Genomic DNA, 27,181 nt, shown 5'->3' with positions numbered 1-27,181 from the left:
AAAAGCGAATAACAAGAAAATTCCATTGGAATTGTGTCAAATTTGGTACTTTGATTTGTTTCAAAAAATTGACATATATACTTTGTGTATCCTTAAAGAAGGAGAAAATGGTTTTCATATAAGGGAAAAGACTTGTTATGTTATTATTTCAAAAGCTGATCAAGCTCTGTTTCAAAATTAGGAAAGTTTGTGAGTTTGTGTTTGGGGAGTTTTTTGGTTTGTGGTTTTGTTTTTTGTTTGTTTGTTTGTTTTAGATTCTACTAGGACTGCAGGGCTATTTCAAAGCCTAATTTCTCTGATAGGTCAAAGTCTGATAATTTCCATCCCTATAATAGATAATATGTGTGTTGTCTTTTCCTCTTAAGTGACCTTCCTGTCAGTTTTCAGTCACTGTGATATATAAATGTATTAACCAGTTTTATATGTTCTTGGTCTTTTTGTAAGACTCCAGAACTGGATCTTTTAATCTTCTCTTAGAACTGGATCTTTTAATCTTCTCTTAAAAAGTAACCGTTCTTGTGGTTGTCATCTCAGATTTTTCTCTATAATCACTTAAGTTTAACTACATCATTCCTAAGTGCGTCTACCGTTATCCGTACTCATTTTGCATGGTTGCACTGAGTATTTGTAAAATTTGTGCAATAAATAGTACTTATGTATCTATTGGAAATACCTCTCCTGGCAAGTTCTGGCATTAAAGTGATTCAGTCTTGACTGCTCACAAAAGAACTGGTAACACTGAATACAATTAAAGACTGACTCACATGGTACTACTCTTGATCTATACCTAGCATGAAGTTTCTCATTCTAACAAGACCTGTTTGATACATCTCTGTTAGTCTGTCCTTTTCCCATTGTATAAATTCTTACACTGACCTCATTTCCCACTTCACTAATTTTGTGTGAAGCCACATCATGTGCTTTACTGAAGATGTGAAAGAGATCTGATGTTTTTTCTCTGTCTATAAAGCCAGTTGTGTAAAAGAACCCCACACATACCTTCAACATCCATAAGTAGGGTTTCTTTTCAGGCTGACTCTTACAGGACCATGGATGTGTGCCAAATGTTTTTTCCCTTGATGTACGTGTTATATCATCGCAATCCACACTTTATCCCCAGTATTCCCTGGTAGAATGAAACAGAGATTTCTGGCAGAAAGTTAAGGGGTAAGAACTAGGGAGCAGGAACAGTATTTTTGGGTAAGATATGGAGTTGGAACTTGTGCCTTACTGGTTCTTGGTTTCGTTTTGGGGTCTTTTTTCTATGACATGTTTATAGTGTGTTTATATGTATATACATGTATTATGGAGTTCTCACTTAAATCTATTCTAAAATCTTGTTTTGGATTAATTCTTTTTTAATCACTTTAGAAATTTACTTTTCAGGATTACAGTTTAGTGCTTCTTGATACATAGTAAAAGTGTAATTTGCCTGTGATGGGTTCTGATGGATTAAGCAGAAAATATTTCTGACCTCTTTGTTTTTGTGTATTGAGCCTCAGTCCAATATATGGAGCAAACTCTACTACTTAATAGCTCATAGAAATCTAAAATAATAACCTCGTTAATGTGTTGTGATTTTGTGAGTTATGGATTATATTTTTTTCTCTTATTTAAAAAATAGCTGTAAAATTATGCACAGTTTGAGGTGTCGGTGAAAGAAATTAAACTCCAAAATGATACCCTGTATCAGTTAGTACTGTTGTAATACTGCTTTTCTAACACAGAGACAATGCTCTTGGATTTCAGAATTATATTGTCTTCAGTTGCTTGACTTCTGGCTGTTCATTTACAATGTATTCATAGTATCATAAAATGAATTTGTGTTTTATGACTTTCAGTTTAATTTCTCTCAAATTAAACTGAAACTTACTAGTAGCCGTGGCTACTAACTGCTCATTTTGCACTTTTAAGATTTTTGCATAACTACTACTGCTTATTTAAAGCTTAGTTTCAAAAAGGTGCAGCCCAATGAGAGGACAGAAAAAAGGCTTCAGAGTATGTTACTCTGCTTTGAAAAGATTGAACTAGGGAATTTTAAGTCTGTCCACAGGGTATTGTTCCAGTGCAGTGTCCATTCTGTCTATTCTGTGTAAATAAAAAAATAAAAATTACAAGTGAGAAAGGCCATTAGTTTGGGATTATGGGAAGAAATCTTGTTAAATTTACTGGTCATCCTGGGGGGTGGAGAGGAGATAAGTTTAGTTAGTAAAGTTAGTAGCGTTGATGTGGTAGATTTTTATTAAGGCAGTTTAATTCTGTGCAACATGAAAAATTAGAGAGAACCAAACCCAAGGTAACACATAGAATAATTAATTTTTTTATTGCATCTTTGTGCATAATTTATTGTAGAGTTCCACTCTATTTTAAATAAAGTTTTGATCCCTTCAAGTCTGCTTTTGAAACAAAAACAAAACTTGAAATCCAAACTGTATTTGTAAGAAATACGCAGATGAAATCTGCATACTTCCACATTTTCACAATACATCGTTGTTCCTTTATAATATGCACAACTGCAGATACGTAAGGACACATAGCATTCCTTTTTCTAAAAAAGGGCTGTTGCTTCCTGCTCCAGTGATTGAAACTTTGTCTAACTGGGTCAAGGTCTCCTACTATTGCTGTAAAAGTAGCAGGTTGGTGCTTTGATATAAACAGAGAAAGCTGGGGGGGCGGGGAGGTGTCCCTTAGCATTTACAAATTCGTTATAGTACACTCTGATTTGTACAATACAGAACGCACAGTATTTTTCTGAATTAATCTCTATTTGAACACTATTTCTTTTCTGGGGATCATTGCCTGTGTGGAACTTTGAAGTTGGAGAAATTCAGATTTGAAAAAGTTACAGAAATTATCGACCAGAGTAATTAAAGTTGCTGGACAGGTTCATCCCTCTGAGGACCAACAGCCTTGGAAGAATAGACTTTTGTCACGCTTAGGGTTAAATTTCCAGATTTATTCCCCAAGTGAACAGTTAATTTGCTGTGGAGGGCAGCATCAGGATTCACCTGAAAGGGGGTGATCTTTGTGTAAATCTTTCTCATTAGCACTCTGATTTTGTATAACTGCTACACCAGATGACTTAAGATGGTTCTTTCTGAATCTGTAATTTCTTTATTTTAGTAACTCCATGATCAGGGTTGCATGGCAATTAAAGTTAAATTCAGATTAACATTTAAATCATTAAAGTTATTTCACTAATGAGAAATAACATGCTGTTTAATTGCTATTGGGAATGCATATAGTTAGAAAAGGAGGGAGACAGCTATAGCTGCTGCCTCCATCTGTCTCAATTATCCAAATAAACTGTCTGCCTGTAATAAGGGGATAATATATTCTTAATGTGGAGGTAATGTGGCCACATAATCAAAGCACAGGTCTGGCCTCCCACAACTGTGACCTCAAATGCAGCATTCATTTGTTGTTTTTTTTCTCCAGCCATAAAGTGGTTGCTGTATCTGCCTGCTTTCTAGAGGATTTTTTTTATAGTGCATTGACCCTCATATGACTAATTAAAGTGCTAGTGTTAGCTGTCAAGCCTGGAATTACAAATACTAAATGCTGCTTTTAGTGTGATTCTCTCATAAAGTTAAATCATTAGTAGGTTATTTTTCATCTAAAAGTTTAACTTAGTTGGGATTTTGGTTTATTTTAAAAATAATTTTATTAGCCTATGTAAATTTTCATTAGGTGGTGAATGGTAAAATGAAAATTTATATTATTCTTGCTTCTGTGTTATGCATTAATTAATGTGAACAAAAATGCAAATTTTTATCATACTGGATCCTTTAATATACCACACTGCATAGATTTAGAAAAACTTCTTTGGGTTGTTGGGAAAAATCACCGATGAAATAAAAAAATGGCTAAAAGAATTGCCAATACCAACAATGGATATATTTTTGTTTAATTAGAATTGACTACAATATCAATGACATTGTTGCACAACAATGTCTTTTCTCTGAGCTTAAGTGAGCTCCAAATCAACAAATTCTGTATATGTGATGGCTGGGTCAGGAAAACAGCATGGGAATGGCAAGGTGAATTTGGTTGTAGGTGTTCTTCAGTGTTGTAAAGCCCTACTGTATTTAATTTTTACCATAACTTCCTAAGGAAGGAAAGCTTCTCTTCTTTTAGCCGGTTTCTGCAAAATCTGACAAAGTGCTAAGCATTTCAGAAATAGGTAGTGTCATAAAACCAGACAGCTGGGTAAGAAAAGTCATACAGTTGTTAGCGCCTTAGTTGAAGGAAGGGCAGGGATTTGTGGTGTCTGTTATTGAGCACTGTATATGAACTGTAGAATACAGAGTTAGCTGCTAAGAGAATTTAACTAGACTATCTAAGTTTATAAAAAGATGAGAAGAAAAATATCTCTGCAGTGGGATTTAGTTCTGCCCAAATTGTAAGTACAGTTTATCTTCCTGAATCTAAGCATTTTGACAGGCCTGCAGGCTAATCAATGGAGCTGGAAATGAATCATACTTTCCATAATATGCCCAAGTAGAAAATCCATATAAGATAATTTCTGACTTCCCTTAGCAAGGCACTGTTCTTGAAGAGCTGTGGTTGAATTTTGTAATGAAGGTGTGGATATTAATGTAATGAAATACGTAGGTCAAAAGACTGAAGTAAATGCATCATGTAATAACACCTCATAGCCACATTTCAGTTTAATAACCTGTTCTATTAGCTTTACCTTGAAAAGTTTCCATTTTAAAAAGACAAGACCTTAAAATAAGGATAAACAGCTTTTAGAAAATATAGTGATTACTGTTTAGATTACACAATGTTTCTTTAAAATAGATAACGCATGGTATGTTGAATGCCATGTTTTCAGGTTCCAACTCTCCTGTTAATCATTTTAGAACTACTAGGATGCCAGTATGGAATTCCATGAGAAATTCAGTAAAGGAAGTCTTAAAAAAAGTGCTTCTTTTTAAGATCATTTGTTTTGAAATGATGGGATTGTTTCAGAAATTTCTTAAATAACTAGCTGCAATGAAAAGAAACTCTTATTTCCAAGGCCGTAATGGTATAATCCAGTATTACTTCAAAACTCTGCTCCATTTTTTTCTAATAATCAAATTTAATGTTGTTTTGCAAACTCTTGCATTTTAAAACAAGAAAAAAATGTTTCTTTGTACTTTCATTCTATTAGAGAATTCATGTGTTATGGGTGGGTTATAAGATGTTGGGGTTCATTATTATAAAGGCCATATCTATATATATGTGCGTGAATGCACTTCTGGGTGAATCTACCCTAACATTCAGATCAAGAACCCACTTTTGAAGAAACTGTCCCCATTGTCCCCACCTAACTTTGCTTTGACTTGCCTCACAGACCATTCTTAGACTGTGTAAACTGAACAGCACCAACTGCGTTGCTCTGCAAACTTGTTCCTGTTGTGCTGCCCTACCTAATCATCACTGTATACCTATAAATGCCCTTTTCCAACATTGTTTGTGTAAATGTAGTAGGAAATATGAGTTGATTTAGTCTAGATTTAAAAAAAAAACCAAAAAACCAAAACTTTATATCCCCCATGTTTACTTTCTAAAACCAGAAATTCCCCAGTGCTTTCTACTATTATGATCATTCTTGAATTTAAGACAGATGGACCTTGCTTGTGAAATTGCCAGATGGGTCATTGTAAAATGCTCTTCTGGATTCTTTTTCTCCCCAAAGGGCAGAATGCATTTTCTGCTCAAGCTAGTTTGATTTCAAGTCCTGAACTGTGCATTGTGGAAGGCTATTATTAGTAAACTTCTCTTTCGATTTTGCCCGACAATGATTAAGTACTAAACAATAGAGCATTATTTTAATCTCATTGAAAACATGAACTATTTTGATAACTGTCATGTGTACATATTGCTGTACCACTTTTGTATTTCTTTACATGTATGTGAAGATCAAACACTATTTAAAAAAAACCCGAGTGTATCATACATTATCATGACAGTATACTATGTAACAATGTTGGGATTTTGGTGGGTAGCCAAGAATGATACTGGAACAACTATGCAAAACATGGAGCCTTTCATGCCTGACTCTGCACTTTCAGTAATGAATTATCTGTTCCTTGGAAAAAAAATATAAAGGGGGAGTAAATATTAAATAAAATATTTGGAAGGAGAGCTGTAGATACTCACAAGCTATACTTGCCTAATTTGACCTTTCTGCTTCCCAGTGAGTTCTGTCTAGCCAAAGAGCTTCCTTCTCTTGGCCAAGGCAGACTTTTGCGTACTGCAAGTTGAGATTTTGGTTAAGAAAAATTGATTTACCAGTTAGAGTTTTCATATTCTTTTAATGTTATTTATTGTCTTATGCATCTTGTGATGGGGTGATACTTGGTTTTGCCTGTACTCTGTAAGTCACATGTTAAAATAGAATTATTACCAACACCATAATTGTCAGTTGTGTATGGATAAAGTTTTTATCCCAAACTACTGCATAAAGTCAAAAAGAATTGTACTATAAGACTCGGTACTTCTAGAATGAACTTCAGGGTTAGAGGTGGGGAAACCTGGGAGCTATCAGTTAAAAGGGTATGAGACCGTATAGTTTAGTTGTTCTCAAATTGACTGATAGGTAGAAAAATTTCCTGTATATTAAGTGTAATCTCACAAAGGAAGCTACACCACTTATAAATGATGAAGACTCTTACCTACAGTAATTTTGCAAAATTTTTGTGAATTTAAATGCAAATCTGAACTTCTCCTATACATATGAATCCCATGGCACTCTCATATCACACAGAATGGAGCTAAGACCACACAGAAGGTGGCATTAGAGGTTTCTGGCAGCCAGTAAGACAGCCTGTTTTGTAGCAGGTGTCTTTGAAAAATGGTGATTAGGTAGAAGGAGGAGCAGAAGATGTTAAACTGTGTATAACAGAAGGTTATTGTTGTAGACAGTATGATGGCAGTTGTTGGCCTTGGTGGCAGAAGTGAACCATGAAATACAAGTCAGAAAATGCCTCGTTTGCATTGTCATTTTTGCATGCTGCAATTTCTTTGCAAAAATTTAATTTTTACTATAATTTGGGGAGGTAATGATCTGAAGTTTGTGTCCTTGCTCATCTGATCACTACTTTTGATTTATTTACTTTAATTATGGTTGCATGTACATTTTCTCTGCACATCTTTTGCAATAGATGTTGTGAATGTAGCATCAGCAGTCCCTGGGCTAATTAACTTTGTTAATCTGAGAGATCCTGGTATTTTGATACATATAAAGACCTCTTCTAGAAGCTACTGACAAAATAAGTTTTCAGTAGTGTTAAGTCACTTCTTATGGTAGTTATTTGCTATTTGCCAAAGGGAGATATTAAGCACTGAGCAAAGCAAAACTTTTGGTAAACCTTATTCAAACAGTTCTGTATATGTGTTATTTTACTAAGCTTAAGCTTCACTAGTCAGGAAAATATGTGCATTCCAAGGTCTCCTAAAATTGGAGACTACAAGTATGAAATTATGAGACTGGTTTTCTAGTATGAAAACTCTATGGCCTTGCATTGTAAACATCGTTTGTACTCTGTCCTTTGTGGCAGTAACTGTTAAACTGATAATAGTCTCTTTTTGTTTTGAGATCTGAATCTCTTTATTGTTGCCAGGTATGTAACTACTAATTTAGCTGAAAGTATTCTGCTGGTTTCTTATTTGGATAATTGCTTTGCCTTTCCCACTTGCTTCCTCCTACCCTCGTTTGGTCTTTCTGCATAATCCACCATAAACTAGTGAGTAGAGATACACGCACTATTTGTAAAAAAAAAAAAAAAAAAAAAAAAAAAAAAAAAAAATTCCAAAATCATGTTGATGTAACTGTTTCTCAGTTTCTGTGATCTTTATGAGTAATACAGCTGTGACTTCATTGTTAGAGTGATTTATTTAAAATGTTTTATCTGTTTGCCATCATTACTCATGTTACTGACAATGAGAAATGTAATTGGGTCTGGTAATTCTATCTGTATTATTATGTTAACTGAAATTTTCCATTTTTAGTAAGAGAACATACACAGGTTATTTCCTCTATGCCAATAAATGGTGCAGTTAATTTTATTGAGGGTAACACTGAAGTGCAAATGATAACACTACTTTTGTTTGCGTGCCTCTTCATGTTCCTGTCGCTGCAAAAAAAACATGTAAGCTTTGTTCTTGCTTCTTCCAAATAAATTATGATAGTAATTTATAGAAAAAAAAATATGAATAAGATGAGATTTGATTGGAGTCTTTTCAAATTCAACACTTGTGAAAATACTCATAGCAGCAATTACTTTTGTTATGCTTGGGTGTATGTGTTCCCATGCTTTTCTCCCTCCTGCTTTGTTTTGATGCGGTTCTGAGTGGTGGATAGGTCTTTCCACCTGCAGCTCTCCCAGAGAGAGGCATCTGTCTTAGAAGCTCATGCTGTACTAAAAATACTTGGCACTAGGTGTCTTATAAAAGCCAGCGTTCCATTTGTACGAATAAATGGAAGATTTGAGAAAATAGAGCAACAATGATTACAGTGAGTTCTCTCTGAAATAGCAGAGTAAAATTTTAGCAGGGCATTGAGGACATGTAAGCTGATATATGACAATTGTAAAATTGGTAACTTTTAAGTAATGATATCTGTAAAGACAGTATTAGCTGGAAAATTGCTTTAAAGTTTTAATAAAAGGCAAAAAATCCAAACTATACAATGTGGATGAGTATTCTGTTTAATTTAAAATGTTCCATTGTAGAAATCAAATTTATTTAGTTAAATCTATTTGTTCGTTCAGCCCCTTCACTAAGGGTAGTAGCAAGAACAAAAATTCTTCTTGGAGGTAATACATATTACTCTCACAATTTACCTTCCACTGAATACTGGAAATAATTTGAAAACATTGAATTCTCTTATTATACCTCAAATAAATATATATTGTTAATAGAATAGAATACATTATTTCAGTTGGAAGGGACCTACAACGATCATCGAGTCCAACTGCCTGACCACTTCAGGGCTGAACAAGTTAAAGCATGTTTATTAAGGCTTTTGTCCAAATGCCTCTTAAGCACTGACCACTGACGAGCTTGGGGCACCGACCGTCTCTCTAGGAAGCCTGTTCCAGTGTTCAACCGCCCTCTCGATAAAGAAAAGCTTCCCAGTGTCCAGTCTAAACCTCTTCTGGTGCCGCTTTGAACCATTCCCACATGTCCTACACTGGGTACCAGGGAGGAGAGCTCAGCACCTCCCTCTCCACTTTCCCTCCTCAGGAAGCTGTAGAGATTAATGAAGTCGCCCCTTGGCTTCCTTTTCTCTAAACTAGGCCAGCCCAAAGTCCTTAGCCGCTCCTCATAGGATGTGCCTTCCAGCCCCTTCACCATCCCAAGGAGGGCAACAAGGACCTTCACGTTAAATGGTGGGCCCCACTATCAAATTAGGATATCAAATTAGTTACACAGGACTTTCTCTTTGCGAACCCATGTTGACTGTGCCTGATGTTTGCATTGTAAACTCGTAATTTGCATACCTTTTCATTAAAATCATTAACGTTTGGTAATCACGTAATTGCCATGCAGTAATACAGTATGATATTTTAAGTGAGATTTTTATAGCTCGAAAATATGAAAATCTAAATGCTGTAAATGAAAAAGAAACACAGATTGATTTAGATAAAGCTTTTCTGTTATGCCTTTGGTATGTTTTGTCTGTTACTGAGCTGAAAAAACTTTTGAACTGCTAAGTATGGAGGTTAAATTGCTTTTTTTTGGTTAGAGCTGAAGTCAGATTTTCTTCAGTACCTCAGAAGAATGGCTGTCAGATTTTCATGTAAAGAATTATGAATTGATTTGCATGAATTTGAACTATAAATTTCAACATGCAAAAAAAGTCTAGATGACAAATGGTTATTTAAAGTAACTCAAGCTCAAGTCTCCTCTACCCATTGAGACTCATTATCAGTATGAAAATCTGTATTCTTTTCAGAAATAAATGTCTGGGTTGTTAGGTAATCACAGCATCGAACAGTGATACTTCCTTACAAAATGTTGGCCTATAATTTTCAAATGTTTAAGCATCAGACAACAAAACTGTCATAAAATAGGTCTAAAGTCATGTTTATATAGAACATCTGGATGGCTCTTCTCAATTAAAAACACATGTTGTTTCACGACTTGAGCTTTTTCTCCTTTTTGCAAGGCCTGAGTTTCACCTTTTACGTCTGTTAGAAGCGAAGAATATTTTATATTGACTGCATTGTTTTTTCTTGTTGGTACTGATCTGTTAATAACTGGTCTGAGCTTTGTAATATGGCCTTTTCATTTTCAAATCTGCAGCCTCAAAATAGTGGATTTTCGTTACTCTAAAGGAGAAAATTAGTAATGAAGAATTGGAAGCATATGTCTGTCTGTACATCTTTCTTTCATGGAGGTTTTTGTCAGGTTACAGTGAGAAAGGGAAGGAGGTTGTGCTACTTAGCAATATTGGGGTAATAGTAAACTGGTGCTATTGGGGGATATTCTCTTCTTATGTAGTCAGACCCCAAAGGAAATTCTGGCTTGATCATTACTTTAGTTGTATAATTCTTCTTCAGTGCTTTCTGTTGTATTGTGAGGATTGTTTAAGTGTTAATTAGACATTTGTCCTCCTATACACAGATTTGAATTAATTGTTAGGGATGTTGTGTTTTTGTAAAGTCCACTTCTTAGTGCAGAGAAGAGGAAATTGTACAGCTTTTTGCAAAACACCTTAATATTTGGATATTTGTCATGAAATAGAGAAAATCTGGTTTGCTGCTGTTTTCATCAGCTGCTAGGTAAGATCTGACCTTCTATGCCTTAAAATGATATTTTTGTATATCTTCTTAGATGGAGATTACTGAAGACAGCCTTGTAAAACAACATACGGTCTTACATTCAGAGCTTTCCTTTTACCTTGAAAAATGCTTTTTAAAAGCTTGGATTTAATGCTATGGGATTCTGAAAGAAAGGGACATTCTGCGAAGTACCAATTTTTTGCACAATTCTATGGGTTGTTGTGAATGAGAGAATAATGCAGCTTTTAGTTGTTACTCATTTAAATGGTTCGTGCTTGGGATAGTTTTTCTGGAAAAACAGATTATATCTCTACTTTCACGCAGCCTACTTCACTGTAACAAGTTTCATTGATATATTTGCATGGCTTAGGACTGTTACGAGACACTGCTCCAAGATAGTTTTGAATGCTTTTTATAAGTATGTGTGCCTTACATTAAAAATTACTAAACTGTTATATTTTCTTTTCTTTATTGATACCTCTACCAAAAGACTTGAATTCTTTCATGATCCTGATCAGTCATTGTAAAGAGCAATTTTTTATAGTATGAAACAATTATATAGGTCTGCCAGAGCATAATCAATCTGTATGTTGGTTTTCTTTAACTTGCTGATTGCATCCTCCTGTTTCTTAATTCTTTCTACTGTTTTCACTGATCTTGAACTAGCAGCCTGTTATGATCCTCAATCTTCTTTAGAGAATTTCCATTTTTTTCATCCTTACAGTGTATACACAAGTTTTTGTCTTATGGTACTTGACACTTAACATGGAAACAGACAGTTTGAATATATTGGTTAAATATTTTTCTTATAATATTGAGTTCATTAAAATCTAACTCACTTGCAGACTTTGCGTAAGTATGCACTGTCACAGTGCTGAAAGAAGGAATTTAGACTGTAGTTAAGATGGTAAGGAGAAATTGAGCGTCACGTTCATTGACAGAAATCATGCTGCAGGATCAGGATACCATTTCTTCAGCAGTCATTGATGTTTACATTTCCATTTTTAGTTTGTTCTGTAAAATTTTATATGGAAGTAACATCTTCTATGATACTTTGAAAACATTAATTTACGTCTGCATTAAAAAAAAAGCTAAAAAGCCGATGAAGCCCCCAAACCCTGTTGTGTAGCAAAATTGCTAGCATTCTTTAAAGAGTCATTCTTAATTAATCATAGTAAGACATCATATCCCCCACCCCAGTATCTGCAGATATCTCTGAAAGTGCTGCTTTATTATGAGTATATATTTATTGATAATTCTCTTTTGCTTAAATGAATTGCTCCAGGAAACCATTTCAAGACACCGTATAATGTCACTGATTAAGATTCATGTTCTCTTTCAGCTACCTTCCTCTTTTAAAAAATCTATTACCCTTTCAGTTTCATTTAGAATGAAGGGCTCACCCTCGCCTTTAACATAACACATAAAATAAGCTTTTACTGCCTCCTCTTCTGTGCTGGTTAGTTTTAGAAAACTTTTTACCACTCCCTAATACATATGTCAAGAGAAAATATTAATATGAAGTTATCAACATCTGTTAAAACAATTTTAGTATATGTGGAATAGGAAATTAATCGGAGGAACAAGTGCTCTTGAAAGGAAGGAAATTTTGTTTAAGGGTTCTAAGGCAGCTTTAATTCAGTTCCATTGTTCCACAGCAGTGTAGGACACGCAGTCCTATTTTTGATGTTTATCATCAATTGCTGCACGGAAGACTTGGACTTGCTGAACTCTTAACTTGGCAGGTAAACGAAGAGGAAACTCTGAGATACATTGGGGGGAAAATGCATTATTAAACTTAAAAATACTGTTGCTTATATATTCTCTTACTGATTATGTAAGCTGATTATGAAAACTCATTTCAGCAAATGTGTGCAACTAATATCAATGTAGATTATTACTGAAAGTAAACGAACAATATAACATATCATGTGATTATTTTTTTTTTTGTTTTCTTACTGGGCTTATTTCTTACTTATATAATAATTGGTTGTATTTGGTTTTCCTTGCTTTTTTTTTATGCTTTTAGCTGTAAGTCCAGAGTATTGTGGATACTATTTGAAGGCTTCCCTGCCCCCTTACATTCTTTTTTGAATAACGGGGGGGAAAAATCTAGTTAGACTTCATAATTCTCAGTTTGGTCACTGAAAATAGATGTATTTATTTTTCTTCTGAAGTGGAACATAAGAAACAAGAGAATTTCTTATACTGGATTTGCAGGTTTTCCCACAGCCCCCTCATCCAGATACCTCCACTCCTTTTGTTCCTCTCCCTGCACACCGCGCTTCCAGTCTTCGTCTGCCAGTCTATAAACGGGGTCAGCGACTGCAAGGGGCAGCTTGAGAGATAGAAGTGTCCAGGAGGAGCTAGCAGATAGATGCAGAGAGGTGACTTGAATAGTGTGAAAAAAGTTGGTGTAGGGGTGAATGAGGTGTCTTGCTGTGTGTGGTAGGAGACAGGCTCCCTGAGAGAGTAATAAAAGCAGCAGTTTATCTTACAGCCTGATCTTCCAGATTCTTCTTGGCTGCAGACCTAGGAGAGAAAACTTGAGAGTAAACCTTCCCCTTGTGTCGCACAGCTGTGTAATCCCTAGGATTTCTTAGTAATGATTTTTTTTTTTAATTCTTGAAAATATCACAAACTAAAAGTTCTTTTTTCTAAGTCCTAAAAAGTATTTTCATGATTCAAAGCAAAACATAAGAATTGTTCCACCAATAAGTATTTGGTTGTTTTTCCTTCCTCTGAGACCTCATTTCTGTCATTTGTTACTTGAGAAGATTGCTAGCATCTATGAGATACAAAATAACAGTCCTAGAAGAAATCGCTGATCATAGAGTAATTTGGTTTGGAAGGTACCTCCAGAGGTCGTTCAGTCCAATCTTCTGCTTAAAGCAGGACTAACGTCAAACATGGATCGGGTGTCTGATGGCCTTATCCAATCTAGTTTTGGAAATCTCCCAGTGACAGAGGTTATATGTTTTCCCTGGGCAACACGTTCCAGTGCTTATCTGCTCTCAGTGAGAAGAATTTGTGTCCAACTCAAATTTCCCTCATTAGATCACGGGACGATTGCTACTTGTCCTGTCGGGTTGCAGACCTCTGGCATGTTTCTCCCGGGTTGTCTGTTTCACACTGAAAAGTCCTGTTTCTGCTTAGCTCTTCCTTGAAGAGAAGCCGTGTTGCACCTTTTGGTCATCTTTCACTTCTCTCTGAAGATGTTTTCAGTTCTACTGTATTTTTTTAGTATGAAATTGTAGTCCATCCTTGATCTAACAAAATGCTATGCACCAGCCTGTCAGTAAAGAAACTTCGGTGTTTCATTCTTTTTAAGTAGTAGTTACACTCTTATTTTAGCCTCCTTGATTAACATTTCAGATCCTGTGTAAGGATTTAAAACTCTGTATAAATGTGATCTTCTTATTGGACTGAATTCAAAAGCTGTTGTACATAAGTTTAAGCTTTTACTCTATTGCAGTAGTGAATTTCATTAATTAACTATTTAAAGTTTTTTTCTTTTTTTTTTAGATATTTTCTTGTTATTTGTGTGTTCTTACTGTCAGTTTTCATTAACAGTTACCTGTTGGAGGATTTAGCTTAAGTCTTAAGTCATAATTTTGTGTACCACTGTCATAGGCTGCAAACAGTGTCATTTCCCATGGATGTCTTTTTATATCTTTAAATACTTTCAATCTCAGTCCTTCCATTAGAAGGCTAGTTGCTGTGCAAATGGGTACGTACAAAAAAATAAAGCTGACAGTTTATAAATTCATATAGCACTTTTCACAATGCAGCAGTCCTGATTACCTCCTATAGTGGGTGCATATTCTGTCTGGTTTTGAAAATTTTCTGTTTGAAAATTCATTCAGTTAATTATTCAAAAATCAGCATTTTAAATGTTTTTTTCTGTATATATTGCTGTGCAATTGAAGTTAATATATGAGACACTGCTAATGCTGTTTTAGCACAGCCACCAAATTATGCAGAGACTATTTTAAAGGGTTAATTACCCGTATGACATTAGACTGTACATTCCCCAGATAATGAGTGCCATAAAAAACAGATATCTTGATATTGCTACTAGCTCTTATGACTTGAAATTCAGTGCTGAAAGATGATGTAAGAGAGAAAATTTTCTGATTCTAGTATTTCTGTTTCTCCCATCTGATGTACTTTAGCAAAGGGACAGAAATATTATTTAGGAGCTGGAGGAATCCCGTAAAAAACCTGAAGCCTAGCTTGTCTTTTGCCTCAGTGTTAGGGAACTACTCGTTGTTTCCCTTCTACCAAGCTTCTGCTTTATCTTTTATTCTGGTATCTTCATTTGAAATCATGCATCCTCATCCCATCATTTTATTCTATATTTTTAGTCCTTGTCTAGAAACATGGAAACATTGGTTTTAATATTTTGCATTTAGCTCCCTTTTGAGTTGAAAGCATCCTGAGATGACTTTGCTGTTTATGGTTTGAGAGTTGCCAGTCTGTGTTTTACCATGTGTTTTAGGGTATACAACCGGTGTATAGACCCAGTTACGGCTTCGGCCCTACGGGGTCTGTCATCCCAAACCATGTGCTGTTCGAGACCTATTGGTTTTTCCACAGTCTTTAGCTTTCGGATTTTCCTGTAGCCATTTCAATTCTTAATACCAGCAGATTGTTTTGATTTTCATTGAGATGGAGCTCATCTCTTCGGTGTAGTTTCATCTTTTGCTTAGTTAATGAATACGAACACCCAGTCCCCTTACTATTTTGGCAGGTGCACGTTGAGCTTTACCTTGCTTGCTCTGTTAATTGCTATGCATGTTAGAGACACTTCAGAGAAAACATTCATATTGCATACATATAGTATGTGCCCAGAGGACAGCTGGTCATGGGTCACAGAAAAAAACTGGAAAATACACATTATTTTTCTACCTGTGTTTCCTTAAAGGCATAAGTGGTTGCCTTTGCCTCTGATCGGTTAGTAGTAGATCAGCAAGTAGTTCGCCAAGGTTAGTAGTAGATCGGCTAATCTGCTTGGCTTCTCTTTTTGCTGTTGGTCTCTGGATTTAAGGATGGAGAGTCTGGTGGTCTTTTTTTTTTTTTTTTTTTTTTTTTTTTTTTTTACAGCTGAACTGCTGCATCAGTGTTTTCTCCTTTACTTTGATGTCTCACTTCCTTTATATTAACTAGGTGGCCAGCTTCTACACTGCTGATAATTTGTATATGGATTGTGCCTCCATCTCGATTTAAATTCTTAACCTGCTTGGGTTTGTCATCTTGTTTGGCTGCTTAGCAATTTAATCCGTTTGGGGTCAGGTTTTTCATTTTGATTGTTTCCTTCACATGAAGGTTGAATTCCTAACGTGCATGCTGTCCTGTAACTTCAGTACATAGAACCAGGAGCTTCAAATATAGCCCCTCCCCACCTGTCTTTGTAATATTGCCTTTGCAACTAGCTATTTTATTTTATTTTAAAATCTAAGTTAAAAATTAAGGAATTAAACTATTAGACTAATTAGGGGTTATTTGCAAAGCAATTTATAAAAAATGACTAGGTTCTATCAGCTTATTTTTGTCTCTTCAACCAATCACTACCTGGCTTTGTAAGCCTAGCCAGACTTTAGGTCTAACTGAACTCTGTAAGCTTTTTCCGAAGTTATGCCCCAGAGGCATGTTTTTTTAATAAGTATTTTCAAGTTCTATTTATACTATCAAATTGAAAAATAGACTAAAAGTATTTCAAACATCACAATATGTAGGTACACTTATTTCTGTTATAGCCAAATTCTATTTTACCTTTTAATTTCCCACAATATTTCAATTTTGTAGACAATATATAGGAAAAAGTTGGTCAATCACTAAAGTGTGTTATTTGTAGTTAGTCTCTGGAGAGTTTTTCAAACATAGTTCTTTGGTTTCTCATGCACCGAAATGTGTGTTACCTTTTATGACCCTTTCATATGTAACAATTTTAACTTGAAGCTTTCCAAATGATCTACTGACCCATTTGGTAACTGTTAGGCCTGTTCCTCCTCTTTTGTATCTCAGAATTGGCTTATTTTTCCTCTTTTTTGCGTATTCTTCCCTGAATTTGAACCAAATCACAGATAGTGTTTTATCTCTTTTTGGAGGGATTCCTCTTTCTGATTTTTTGAGACATAATTCTTTAAAGAGCTGCTTTAGTGACTGTTTTAATTTTTAAGGTAGCAAGCCTTTATTTTCTTCCAAAATTTGTGCAATAATGGTTTGGCTTTCTTCCTTCTGCTTTCCGTTGTATGTACAAGCACAAAACAACACAGCAAAATTTTAGAGATCATTGGATCTTTCTGGTGGAGTTTTTTAGAGGCTATTTTGTTTGTTTGTTTGTTTGTTTTGATTTGGTTTTCTTTTTCCCCCACAAATTAGATGGGTCTTAAGCCTGAGATTTTGGAACAGTATTTTCAATGAAGACTGTTAGAAGTCAGTACTTATCTGTGGCCTTCCTGTGTACTGTGTATTAAAAATACCTTCTGTGAAGCTGATTTTGTTTTCATTTTGGGCTGAAGAATGAAAAATTTGTCAGTAAAACTACCTCTGATCTTTATTGTGTAATATTTTTTGTTATGACAATAAAGTACTGTAGTTTGGAAATATAATTATGTTTTAAAATAATGGTATTGAGAAACATATAGTCATGAAGTTCTTTCTGAACAGAGATATGAGAAGTGTCTTAATTTCAGAAAAGCCTTGGTGGTGTTTTTGCTCTCTGCTTGTCTGCTATTACTTATGAAACTCTCTGTTTGTGTAAACGTACTGTCAGTTTTTTTATTTGAAAAATATTTATTTTGGTACTGCAGTGAACACACAAAGCATGTTTTCATATCTTTTAATAACATCATTTTAATACACAGAAATAGAAAACTTTATTTTAGAATGTTTTTCTTCCCTTTCCTCTCTGTGCATCAGCCAATTTACAAGATGTTATTTTTGTGATACTTATGAAACTGTTCCAAACTGATATTGGGGAAGGGATTTTTTATGTAGTGAATTGTATTGACTGTAATGAAATCTGTGTGCAACATATCTGTTTCTTTTAGAGTTTATAAACAAATACCTAAAGAAAATATTTTAAAAACTTCAGTAAGTTACATAACTTTCCCTGTGATTTAGGTCTTTTCTATGTGTGGATGTTCTCCAAAGAATGCATTTAGTTTTATTTCTTTGTCTGTTTCATTTTTTTTATTAGGCCCGACGCAAAGAGGTTTTTATCCAGGAGCGATATGGAAGATTTAATCTGAGTGACCCATTTCTGGCTCTTCAGAGAGACTTTGAAGCAGGTGCTGGTGACAAAGAAAAGAAGCCAATATGCATGAACCCTCTGTCCATTTTAGAAGCTGTTATGGCTCATTGCAGGAAAATGCAAGAAAGAATGTCAGCTCAGTTGGCTGCTGCTGAAAACAGACAAAAGAAGGTATCCTGCTACCAACTTCTTTTCCTTTTCCCTCTCCTCATGTGTTCTTTCATGCCACTTTCCTAATTTGCATTTGTCTAACTTGGTTATCACTGTGAGTGTTAAAATGTTAGCACTTAATTGTCATATATAGTGATAGTGAAGTGCTGGTTTTCTGGTGATATTTTGTGTGCACACCTCATTCATTCCATGAATTTAGCTCTACTTATGCAATAACCGGTACAAGTTGATGCAGTATATAAGTGGGTAGCTCAGCGTGAGCTGAGAAAGCATCATCACAATGTATTTTTAAACCAACACCATTGAAGCCTAGAGGAGCTATTGTTATTTTTGCTCTAACATAAATGGCATAAAATAAATAATTTATTTGCATTTTATATTAGGTGGCTCTGTTTCATAAATCAGTAAAAATAACTTACAATTCTAAAAAAAACTTTTTTGCATATTTGAAGCATTAGCTGTAATGAGAAAAATTATTCTGGAACAAGTATGTTGCAAAAAAAAGTCTCATATTGAAGATAAAACTGTCATTTTGAAAGTGAATGGTTGGTTGATTGCACATATTTCACTAATATGTAAAACATATATTCCTAAAGTATAGCTAAATATTAATATCTTGGGAAGGGGGTTCTGCGAGGAAAAAGGGGTGCAGTAATGTAATAGACTCATCTAGACAAGGTATTTTTGAATAACAAGAAGAGAAATGCAACGTTCAAAAACGTTGAATCATCCTCACTGGGTATAAAATGGATAGAATGTCTTCAGGAGCTGTGAAGTAGCTTTTTGGTGACAGTTTTAGCTTGATGGTTTTTTTAAAAAAAAAAAAAAAAACAACCAGAAAATGCTAAGACAATGGACATAAAATTTATTTTGGTAGTAATTGCTCTTTGGGAAATAATATGCACAGAAAAGTACTGGAAGTATTCTGGAAATACATGCTTAAGTTAAAGCAGCAAACCTTTTCTTGTTATCTTAACTCTGTTTAGTTTACTTTAAGCATTCCTGCTCTGTTAAGACTTCAGGAAAACAGACACCACATTCAAAAAAATGCATAATACTAGACTGTATGTGTGATATATAAGTTTTAAAACAGTGTAATGGCCTATGTAAGTGAACTCATACTTACTTCTTTTTGAGGACTCTTAAATGTTAATTTTCTTTTTCATATGCTTTGTAATTAAGTTGAGATTTTGGGGAAAGGGTCTTTCAGCATAGAAAAGAGTGAGTAAGCTTGCTTATTCCGACTGAAGAATGATATTGGGAGAGACTGTGACACATCTGCCTGGACAACTGGATTAGCTTCTTGTTTCAATGCATGTCCACAAGTCGTCTTGTATCTAAATGCTTCATCTATCTCTGGCTTTTAGTATATGGACAGATACATGCATGTAAGATGGGCCTACATATTGAGAATATGTCTCAAAGTCAAGGTATTGATACGTAAATTCCATTTTTTTCCTTTTTTGGCACAGGTTTATTACAAAAGTCTATATCTCTAAGTCTGCATGTACAGGAAAGGATGCTCTTGTCTTTTGTTTCCTAGAAGAATACACGAGTTTTTTTTCTAAAAATCTTAATTTTAAGTAGTTTGATGTTAATTTATTTTGCAAACCTCTAGTACGCTCAATTCTGAAGTCTGTCACTTTCAAGCTAAACTTTAAAGCACTACACTTGAAAAAACGTACGTTGCTTTGGAAGTGTGTCCTTATGATTCTACCCTTTTTACTCCTTGTAACAAATAGGAAATTTAAATAACAGAGGATTTGAAAACAAAGTGCATGGTGTTGAGTAGCTGTGTGCATGACTGTCTACAGAACTTAGATCTTCCTCTTTTAAAGCCAATTAGAAATCCTATTTGGACAGGGCACCCTCTTAAACTTCTTCAGTTTGTGTCAACAGATGACATATCTCTCAATCATCTCCATTCATTCACAAACCATTCAGTCAGTATTTTACCTTCCCTTAGTTCCACATTTTTTTGTCTGTTCTCCATCTCGCAAATCCCTCTGTGGAAGAGGGTAATGAAGGTATTTTGAGGGATTTCTAGAAATGTTCGACAAAGCAGGGTGACCCAATGTAAGGGAAAAAAAAAAAAGCTAAACCTAGAGAAATATGACCTTAATATAGAGCCAGCTGCACCTCCTCCCTCCAAGAGTGGTTCTTCCTTCTCTAAATGTGTGATGCTTCTATCTTCGTGTTTGGAATTGCCTCAATGTCTCTCTCTTACATACACTGAGTAATGAAGTCTGTGTACAGCTGTGTTTATTTTCTCTGGATGTTACTGGACTTTAAACGTGCTCAGACTGAACTCTAATTCCTGGGGACATATTATCTGTGAATATAGTGACCTTAAGAGTATTCTTTGAATAAAATTTTTATTTGATCTTAAAAAGCAAGTCATAACAATGTGCCAGAATGTGCCAGAGGTGCACAAATGACTGCCAGTTACAGGTTTACCATATACCAAACATCTAATACACAGATGTCATCTGCTTTGTGTTAAGTCTCCATCCTCTTCCATCTCTTTGAATGCTTTTCCTGGAGCTGCTATCAAAATTAATTTTGAGGTTTCCTGGGAACTCAAAACCAGATAATCAAAATGACAGTTCTTGATTTGTCAAGTGTTTGCAGAGAAGGTAGTATTGGGATGTATGCTCAAAGGCAGACAGACAGACATATTGGTTGGAAGAGGCCCATTGATGTGATTTAGTCTAACCTGGTGCTTAAAGCAGATTATCACCAGCATTACATCTGGTCGTCAGTGAATTTGTCTAGCTGAGTCCTGAAACCCCCCAGGAATGGCAATACAGCAGCATTTCTGTGCTACTATCCTTGTGAAGAACTCTTTTCCAAGACTGAGCCTCTTAAAGGGCAATTTTTCATGGTAACCTTTTGTTATGGAGCCCCACCTGCCACTACCAAGAAGAATTTGACTCTGTCATTGTTGTAAGGACCTTTCAAAAGGAGTGGTATGTTGTTCTTGGATCATCCCGCAGTCTTTTTTTCACTAGATAAAGCAAGCCAGGCTCCCTCAACCTTTTCTCACAAGGCATGCACATTGTCTCTCACATTTGAAGGGCCTTTGCTGGTTAGTTCTTTGTGGGACACTATCATTTTTCTCAGTATCCTTTTTTACCCCGCTTCAAATCCTTCTTGGACACATTTGCAGATGTTTACATTACTGATATGATTTAGGGTATGCATATAATACACTTCGCAAAAATCAGGTCATAGTTAGTTCATAAACTCATAAATAATTACAGCTAGTTCCAAATCTGTCATCTAAAGTTAAAAATGAAGTGTAAATATTCCCAGGTTTTTCCTGCTCAAGATGATGCAGACAAAACAAGGGCACGAGGGAGAGAGACACATAGGAGACAACATAAAATGAGAAACTAATGCTGCTGTTGTCAATTTGAAATCAAGTAGAGGACTTACATATATATTAGGGATTCTTTATTTATATGCAATGCTTACAAATAAGGTACTATAATAGTATGGTAAGCTGATTTCATCCCAGTTATATGTTAAAATCTGCTTGTAATTACTTGAAAGTAATATAATTTCACAAGTTAATTTATAAAACCAATCCCTTGTCTGAAAGCAAAATGGGGCAATTATAAAGCATAGAAAATCTTTATAAAAACATTTTCACTGCAATCTTATTGCATTTCCAAGCTTTAAACACTGTAAGTATTTCTCATGATTTTTGTACCTGTTTGAAAAAAAAAAAAACCAACAAAACAACCTGCTGGTTGCTCTGCTTGCTTTGAAATGCTTGTGAAGCATCCAAATGCTGTTGGGTGCTTTGAAAAAAACACTGAAACGTTTGAGAAAAAATAATGATTTTTCTGCATGTGAAGAACTGGGAATGGGACCGTTCCTAAATACAGTGTCATCATAAAAGCTTGTTAATTTAATATGCAGCTGTACTGTCATTAACATAACTGAAGAGGTGTTGTTGCTGATACTGTTTGTTTAGTGATGACTGCTAATGCCATACTGTATTTTTTATATATTTATCGCTGTTTTTAAGAAAAGGTGGACTTGGTTTGTGTACAGAGTGTGTTGGTTAACCTGGGATGAAGCTCTAAAACCCCAGTGGAGCCCCTCCACTGATAAACAGGTTTTGAGCTGTTTGAAGCCAAGATGACTTTTACAATGTAGGTATAATTTCCCATAGTGATTTCATCCTCTTAGTTCAGTGGTTCTTATAATAATCGTATGATTTCATGAAGAAATTTTATTATTACTGTAATATACATCACATCAATATTGCCATAACCTCTTTATGCTTTTTCCCATTCTTCTGAAGAAAATGGAAGATAAATTTACAGTCAGGTAACGAGATTAGAAATGTCGGGAGACTGAGGCACATGTTCATCCATAAGTGTACATTCATGCAGGATTTATTGTTCTCTCTACGTCATTTCACTTCCCTTCCTTTTAAAGTGTTTTCTTGTGTTCGAATTCTACTTACCATGTGGGGAAAAAAATTATCCCGGGGACAATGAGCTATAGCAGGTGGGATTTCTTTCTATTACAACTGCAGACTCTCTCCCTCTTGTACTCGTCTCTTGATGGCATGAGCTTCAACTCTCCTCTGTGGTATAACTGGAGAGTAACAAAACTGTTATTTAAAAATGGTATTTATACTAGCCTTTGTTTAAATCCAGTTTAGTTAAAAATGAATTATGGACACATCTACAGTGATGTTGAAAAAAGCTTCCAGCGCTAAGAAATTTCATCTTCTATTGGAGAGGACAGGGAATAGTGTGCTGTAGCAACAAGCTTCTGAAAAGCTATTATATTGTAATGCCTGGGGTTTTTCTTTGCCTGTGTGTCTCTTTGTTTGTTTTCATCTAGCAACCAAGGCGATATTTTAGGCATTGACTGAGAGAGGAGATATTCCATCACTATTACCAATCCCCTAGACCATCTTGTTTCCCACATTACAGTTTACTGTAAATATATTCAGACACTGTATTGTTTTAAACTTTAAAATTAGTATCATTTTACCATGACACTATAATCTGAATATAAGATTCTTCCATGAAATGAAACATTTATTCTGAGTAAGATCTTAAATGTACTGCTAGTTGCCACAGCTTTTCTTAGATTGTTTTTTTGAGCATTGTGAAATGTTCTCATGTTGTAGAAGCATGAAACGGTTTCCTGTTGCCATCAAAATTAACCATTCATGTTTGTGAGCACTTGATTATTTTTTTTCCATGGGTACCCAAAGGTATTTTTCCAGAAAAAATGCCCACTTAGAAAATGCACTTTAGTGGTACAGTTCTGAATTGTTATTTCTGTATTGATCTCTATGTAAATATGAAGCAGAACTGACAAGGCTAAACCAATAAAAAGAGTACAGGAGAAGGAATGCTCAGCAGTTTCTTGAGGGTTTGTTTGTTTGTTTTATCAGTCACTCAGATAAGCCTTATAGGAAGCTACTGCATCAGTATGTGAAGGGAGGAGCAGGAAGAAAGAAATAAATTTTTCTTTTGTTGTTGTTTGACTTGTGTAAGTTTGCTTGGGAAAATAAGAAGCAATTTGGTTTGCATTATTACTATTAAGTATTTTATAAAATGGTGCATTAATATATTTTTGCAGTGCGTTTCTAGAACATTCTTTTTTGAATAATCAGCAGGCAAGATGAATTAGAGGTGATGACTATATGAATGAGGGGAAAATTATTCTTATCCATTATCTGCATGTAGTAGGTAGTTTTTTTGATTCTAGCTTGTAACATAGTTTATACATCACCAATGTCAGTCAGACCTTCTGCTATTAGTAAGTACAGGAAGATGTCTGCGCCTGTACCAAAAAGTTGGTCTCAGAAATGAATGTCTTATTTATAAATGTTAGAACAAAATATGAGACACCCATTATGGACTGTGTTTTTCAACCCTTATCTGCTTTAGTCTGAGGAAGACCTAAAACCTAAACACTGGACACGCTGGATCGATGGGCTGAGGCTAATTGTAAGATTCAATAAGGCCAAGTGCTGGGTCCTGCACTTGGGTCACAACAACCTCATGCAGTGCTACAGGTTTGGGGAAGAGTGGCTGGAACGCTGCCCGGTGGAAAAGGACCTGGGTGTGTTGGTCAACAGCAGGCTGAATATGAGCTAACAGTGTGCTCAGGTGGCCAAGAAGGCCAACAGCATCCTGGCTTGTATCAGAAAGAGTGTGGCCAACAGAACTAGGGAAGTGATCGTCTTCCTGAACTCAGCACTGCTGAGGCCCCACCTTGAATACTGTGTCTAGTTTTGGGCCCCTTGCTACAAGAAAGTCATTGAAGTGCTGGAGCAGTTCCAGAGAAGGGCAATGAAGCTGGTGAGGGGTCTGGAGGACAAGTTGTGTGAGGAGAGGCTGAGGGAACGGGGGTTGTTCAGCCTGGAGAAAAGGAGGCTCAGGGGAGACCTTATCACTCTCTACAACCACCTGAAAGGAGACTGTAGCAAGGTGGGTGTTGGTCTCTTCTCCAAGTAACAAGTGACAGGACAAGAGGAAAATGGCCTCAAGTTGCACCACGGGAGGTTTAGGATGGATCTTAGGAAAAATTTCTTCACCAAAAGGGTTATCAAACATTGGAACAGGCTGTCCAGGAAGCGGTTGAATCAACATCTCTGGAGGAATTTAAAAGACATGCAGACGTGGTGCTTAGGGACATGGTTTAGTGGTGGTTTTGGCAGTGTTAGATTGATGGTTGGACTGGGATGACCTTAAGGGTCCCTTCCAACCTACACGATTCTATGATTCATTTCTGGGCTCAAAGTTTTTTCACAAACCTCATCTCTTGCTTGTGTCTGGTTCCTTTACTGAGAAGAGGACTTTCTGTGATGTCTTATGTCTAATTTCTGGAGAACAGGTAGCTCCTCACTTAGGAATCACAAGCATTTAATCACTTTGGGGAGTCTCTGTGTTGTCAATGGAGGAAAGTAGATGGCTTACTTAGTTTCTGAATTGCTTTTCAGAGATGTCTGTCTCTTTCTTTTGCGTATATAAGATTATAAGCACTTGTGTTAGATATCACAAATCACTTTCCTGTGGCAGACGGGTCCATTTTAAGCATACTCTCAAAGGTTATAATATCAATGTCAAGTTAATACTAGGTTATGTTGCAAGTCTCCATCTTGTTAATGAGAATTTTTCTCTATGCTTTCTTACAGTTGGAAATGGAAAAATCTCAGTTACAGAATCTTGAGCTGGAGCACAAAAAGCTATCCGCTCGTCTTGAAGAAGAACGTGGAAAGAATAAGCATGTAGTATTGATGCTGGTGAAAGAGTGTAAACAGTTGTCTGGCCGAATTGTAGAGGAAGCCCAGAAACTGGAAGAAGTGATGTCAAAATTTGAAGAGGAAAAGAGAAAGGCTACTGAATTGGAGGAGTCTCTTGCAGCTGAGAAACAAAGGAGCACACAAATGGAAGCTCAAATGGAAAAGCAGCTGTCTGAGTTTGACACAGAGAGAGAGCAGTTGCGTGCCAAACTTCATAGAGAGGAAGCACACACCAGCGACCTCAGAGAAGAGAGAGATAAAATGATCAAAATGATTGAGCAATTAAAAAAGGAGAATGAAAGTAAAGCTAATCTTTCTCTTAAAAATAAAGATAAAAATAAAGACAAGAGTCTTGTTTCTGTTTCTGTTGAAACAGAAGAGCCAAGTTCAAGAACTGTTGCCTGCCAAACAGATACGGTAGTGATGGACAGTAGCACAGAAAATATTAAGAAGTTGCCTTTGACTGTATCTGTAAAGCCTTCTACAGTGAACGCCCTCGTGTCTGGCAATACAAAAATGAATGTGTGTGCCAATGCAGCATTTGTGAAACCTGTCATTGATAGGCAATCTTCATCCAGTGAACTTGTCCCTCCCGCAACTCCTGTTCTTACACAGAATCAAAACAGAATTGAGGAAAATGGACCAAGTACAGGCTCATCACCTGATTTACCAAGTAGCACTTCCCCTTTTCCAAACAGTACTTCCCTTTGCACCCCTGCAGCCCCGACTGCCACAGCTCAGAATTCCTCGCTTACTTCGTCTATGCACAGTTTGCATTCACCATCTGCCAACACTACCGGCCATCCCGGCCTAAATCCACGAATCCAAGCAGCTAGGTTTAGATTTCAAGCAAATGCGAATGATCAAGACCAAAATGGAAACACAACCCAAAGCCCTCCCTCAAGGGATGTATCCCCTACTAGTCGTGACAACCTAGTAGCCAAACAGGTAGCTCGGAATACTGTTACCCAAGTCCTTTCCAGATTTACAAGCCCTCAGAGCAGCGCTCCATCGCGGCCAGGGACGTCACATTCAATGGAAGTTGGCACTTACCCCCCAGTTGGTAGAACGAGTTTAAAGACTCCCAGTGTATCAAGAATTGACAGAGGAAATCCTCCACCCATTCCTCCTAAAAAACCAGGGCTTTCGCAAACTCCTTCTCCACCACACCCACAGCTTAAAGTTTTAATGGATAGTAGTCGATCCCCAAATACAGGTGCAAAAACTGACAGCAAAACAGTGACCTCACCTCTTTCAAGTTCACCACAAGGAATCAGGGTAATAAATGAGGAAATTATGTCTAAGTCCTCACCTCAGCTGCCACCAAAACCTGCTATAGATTTATCTGTGGCACCCGCAGGCTGTGCCATACCAGCCATAGCCTCATCTCAGGTGGGTGCCTGGCCTTCCCACTTCCCTGGACTGAACCAACCTGCATGTTCAGAAAATTCCTTTGTCATTCCCACCACCATTGCCTGTAGCTCCTCCATAAACCCTGTTAGTGCTTCATCCTGTAGACCATGTGATTCAGACAGCCTCCTGGTAACAGCATCAGGTAAAGGGATTGATATGCTACAAACTGTCTCCCTCTAAAATATTGTTTTGGTTTTCCTATACATCTCTTGTCTGCTTTATTTATCTTTTTATACCTTTCTCTTTTTTACTTTCTAAAAGCTAAAATTTTCCTTT

General features: G+C 36.1%; 1 protein-coding gene across 2 annotated transcripts in view; it reads left to right on the top strand.

Moving 5' to 3' along the window:
* CTTNBP2 (cortactin binding protein 2) overlaps positions 1 to 27,181 on the top strand; it is an 88,384-nt gene that overhangs the window by 14,324 nt on the left and 46,879 nt on the right. For both annotated transcript variants that reach the window (XR_008469180.1, XM_054219764.1), the window contains exons 3-4: positions 17,983 to 18,207; positions 25,385 to 27,047. Coding sequence is in view for 1 of the 2 variants with exons in the window: in XM_054219764.1 (XP_054075739.1) it covers positions 17,983 to 18,207; positions 25,385 to 27,047 (1,888 nt within the window). In the remaining variant the exon portion in view is untranslated. The remainder of the gene's footprint in view (positions 1 to 17,982; positions 18,208 to 25,384; positions 27,048 to 27,181) is intronic.

This window comes from Rissa tridactyla, chromosome 1 (genome assembly GCF_028500815.1).
Source record: "Rissa tridactyla isolate bRisTri1 chromosome 1, bRisTri1.patW.cur.20221130, whole genome shotgun sequence".
NCBI classification, from domain to species: Eukaryota; Metazoa; Chordata; class Aves; order Charadriiformes; family Laridae; genus Rissa; species Rissa tridactyla.
Note: the sequence above shows the minus strand (reverse complement) of the source record. Positions and strands in the feature narration are given on the sequence as shown.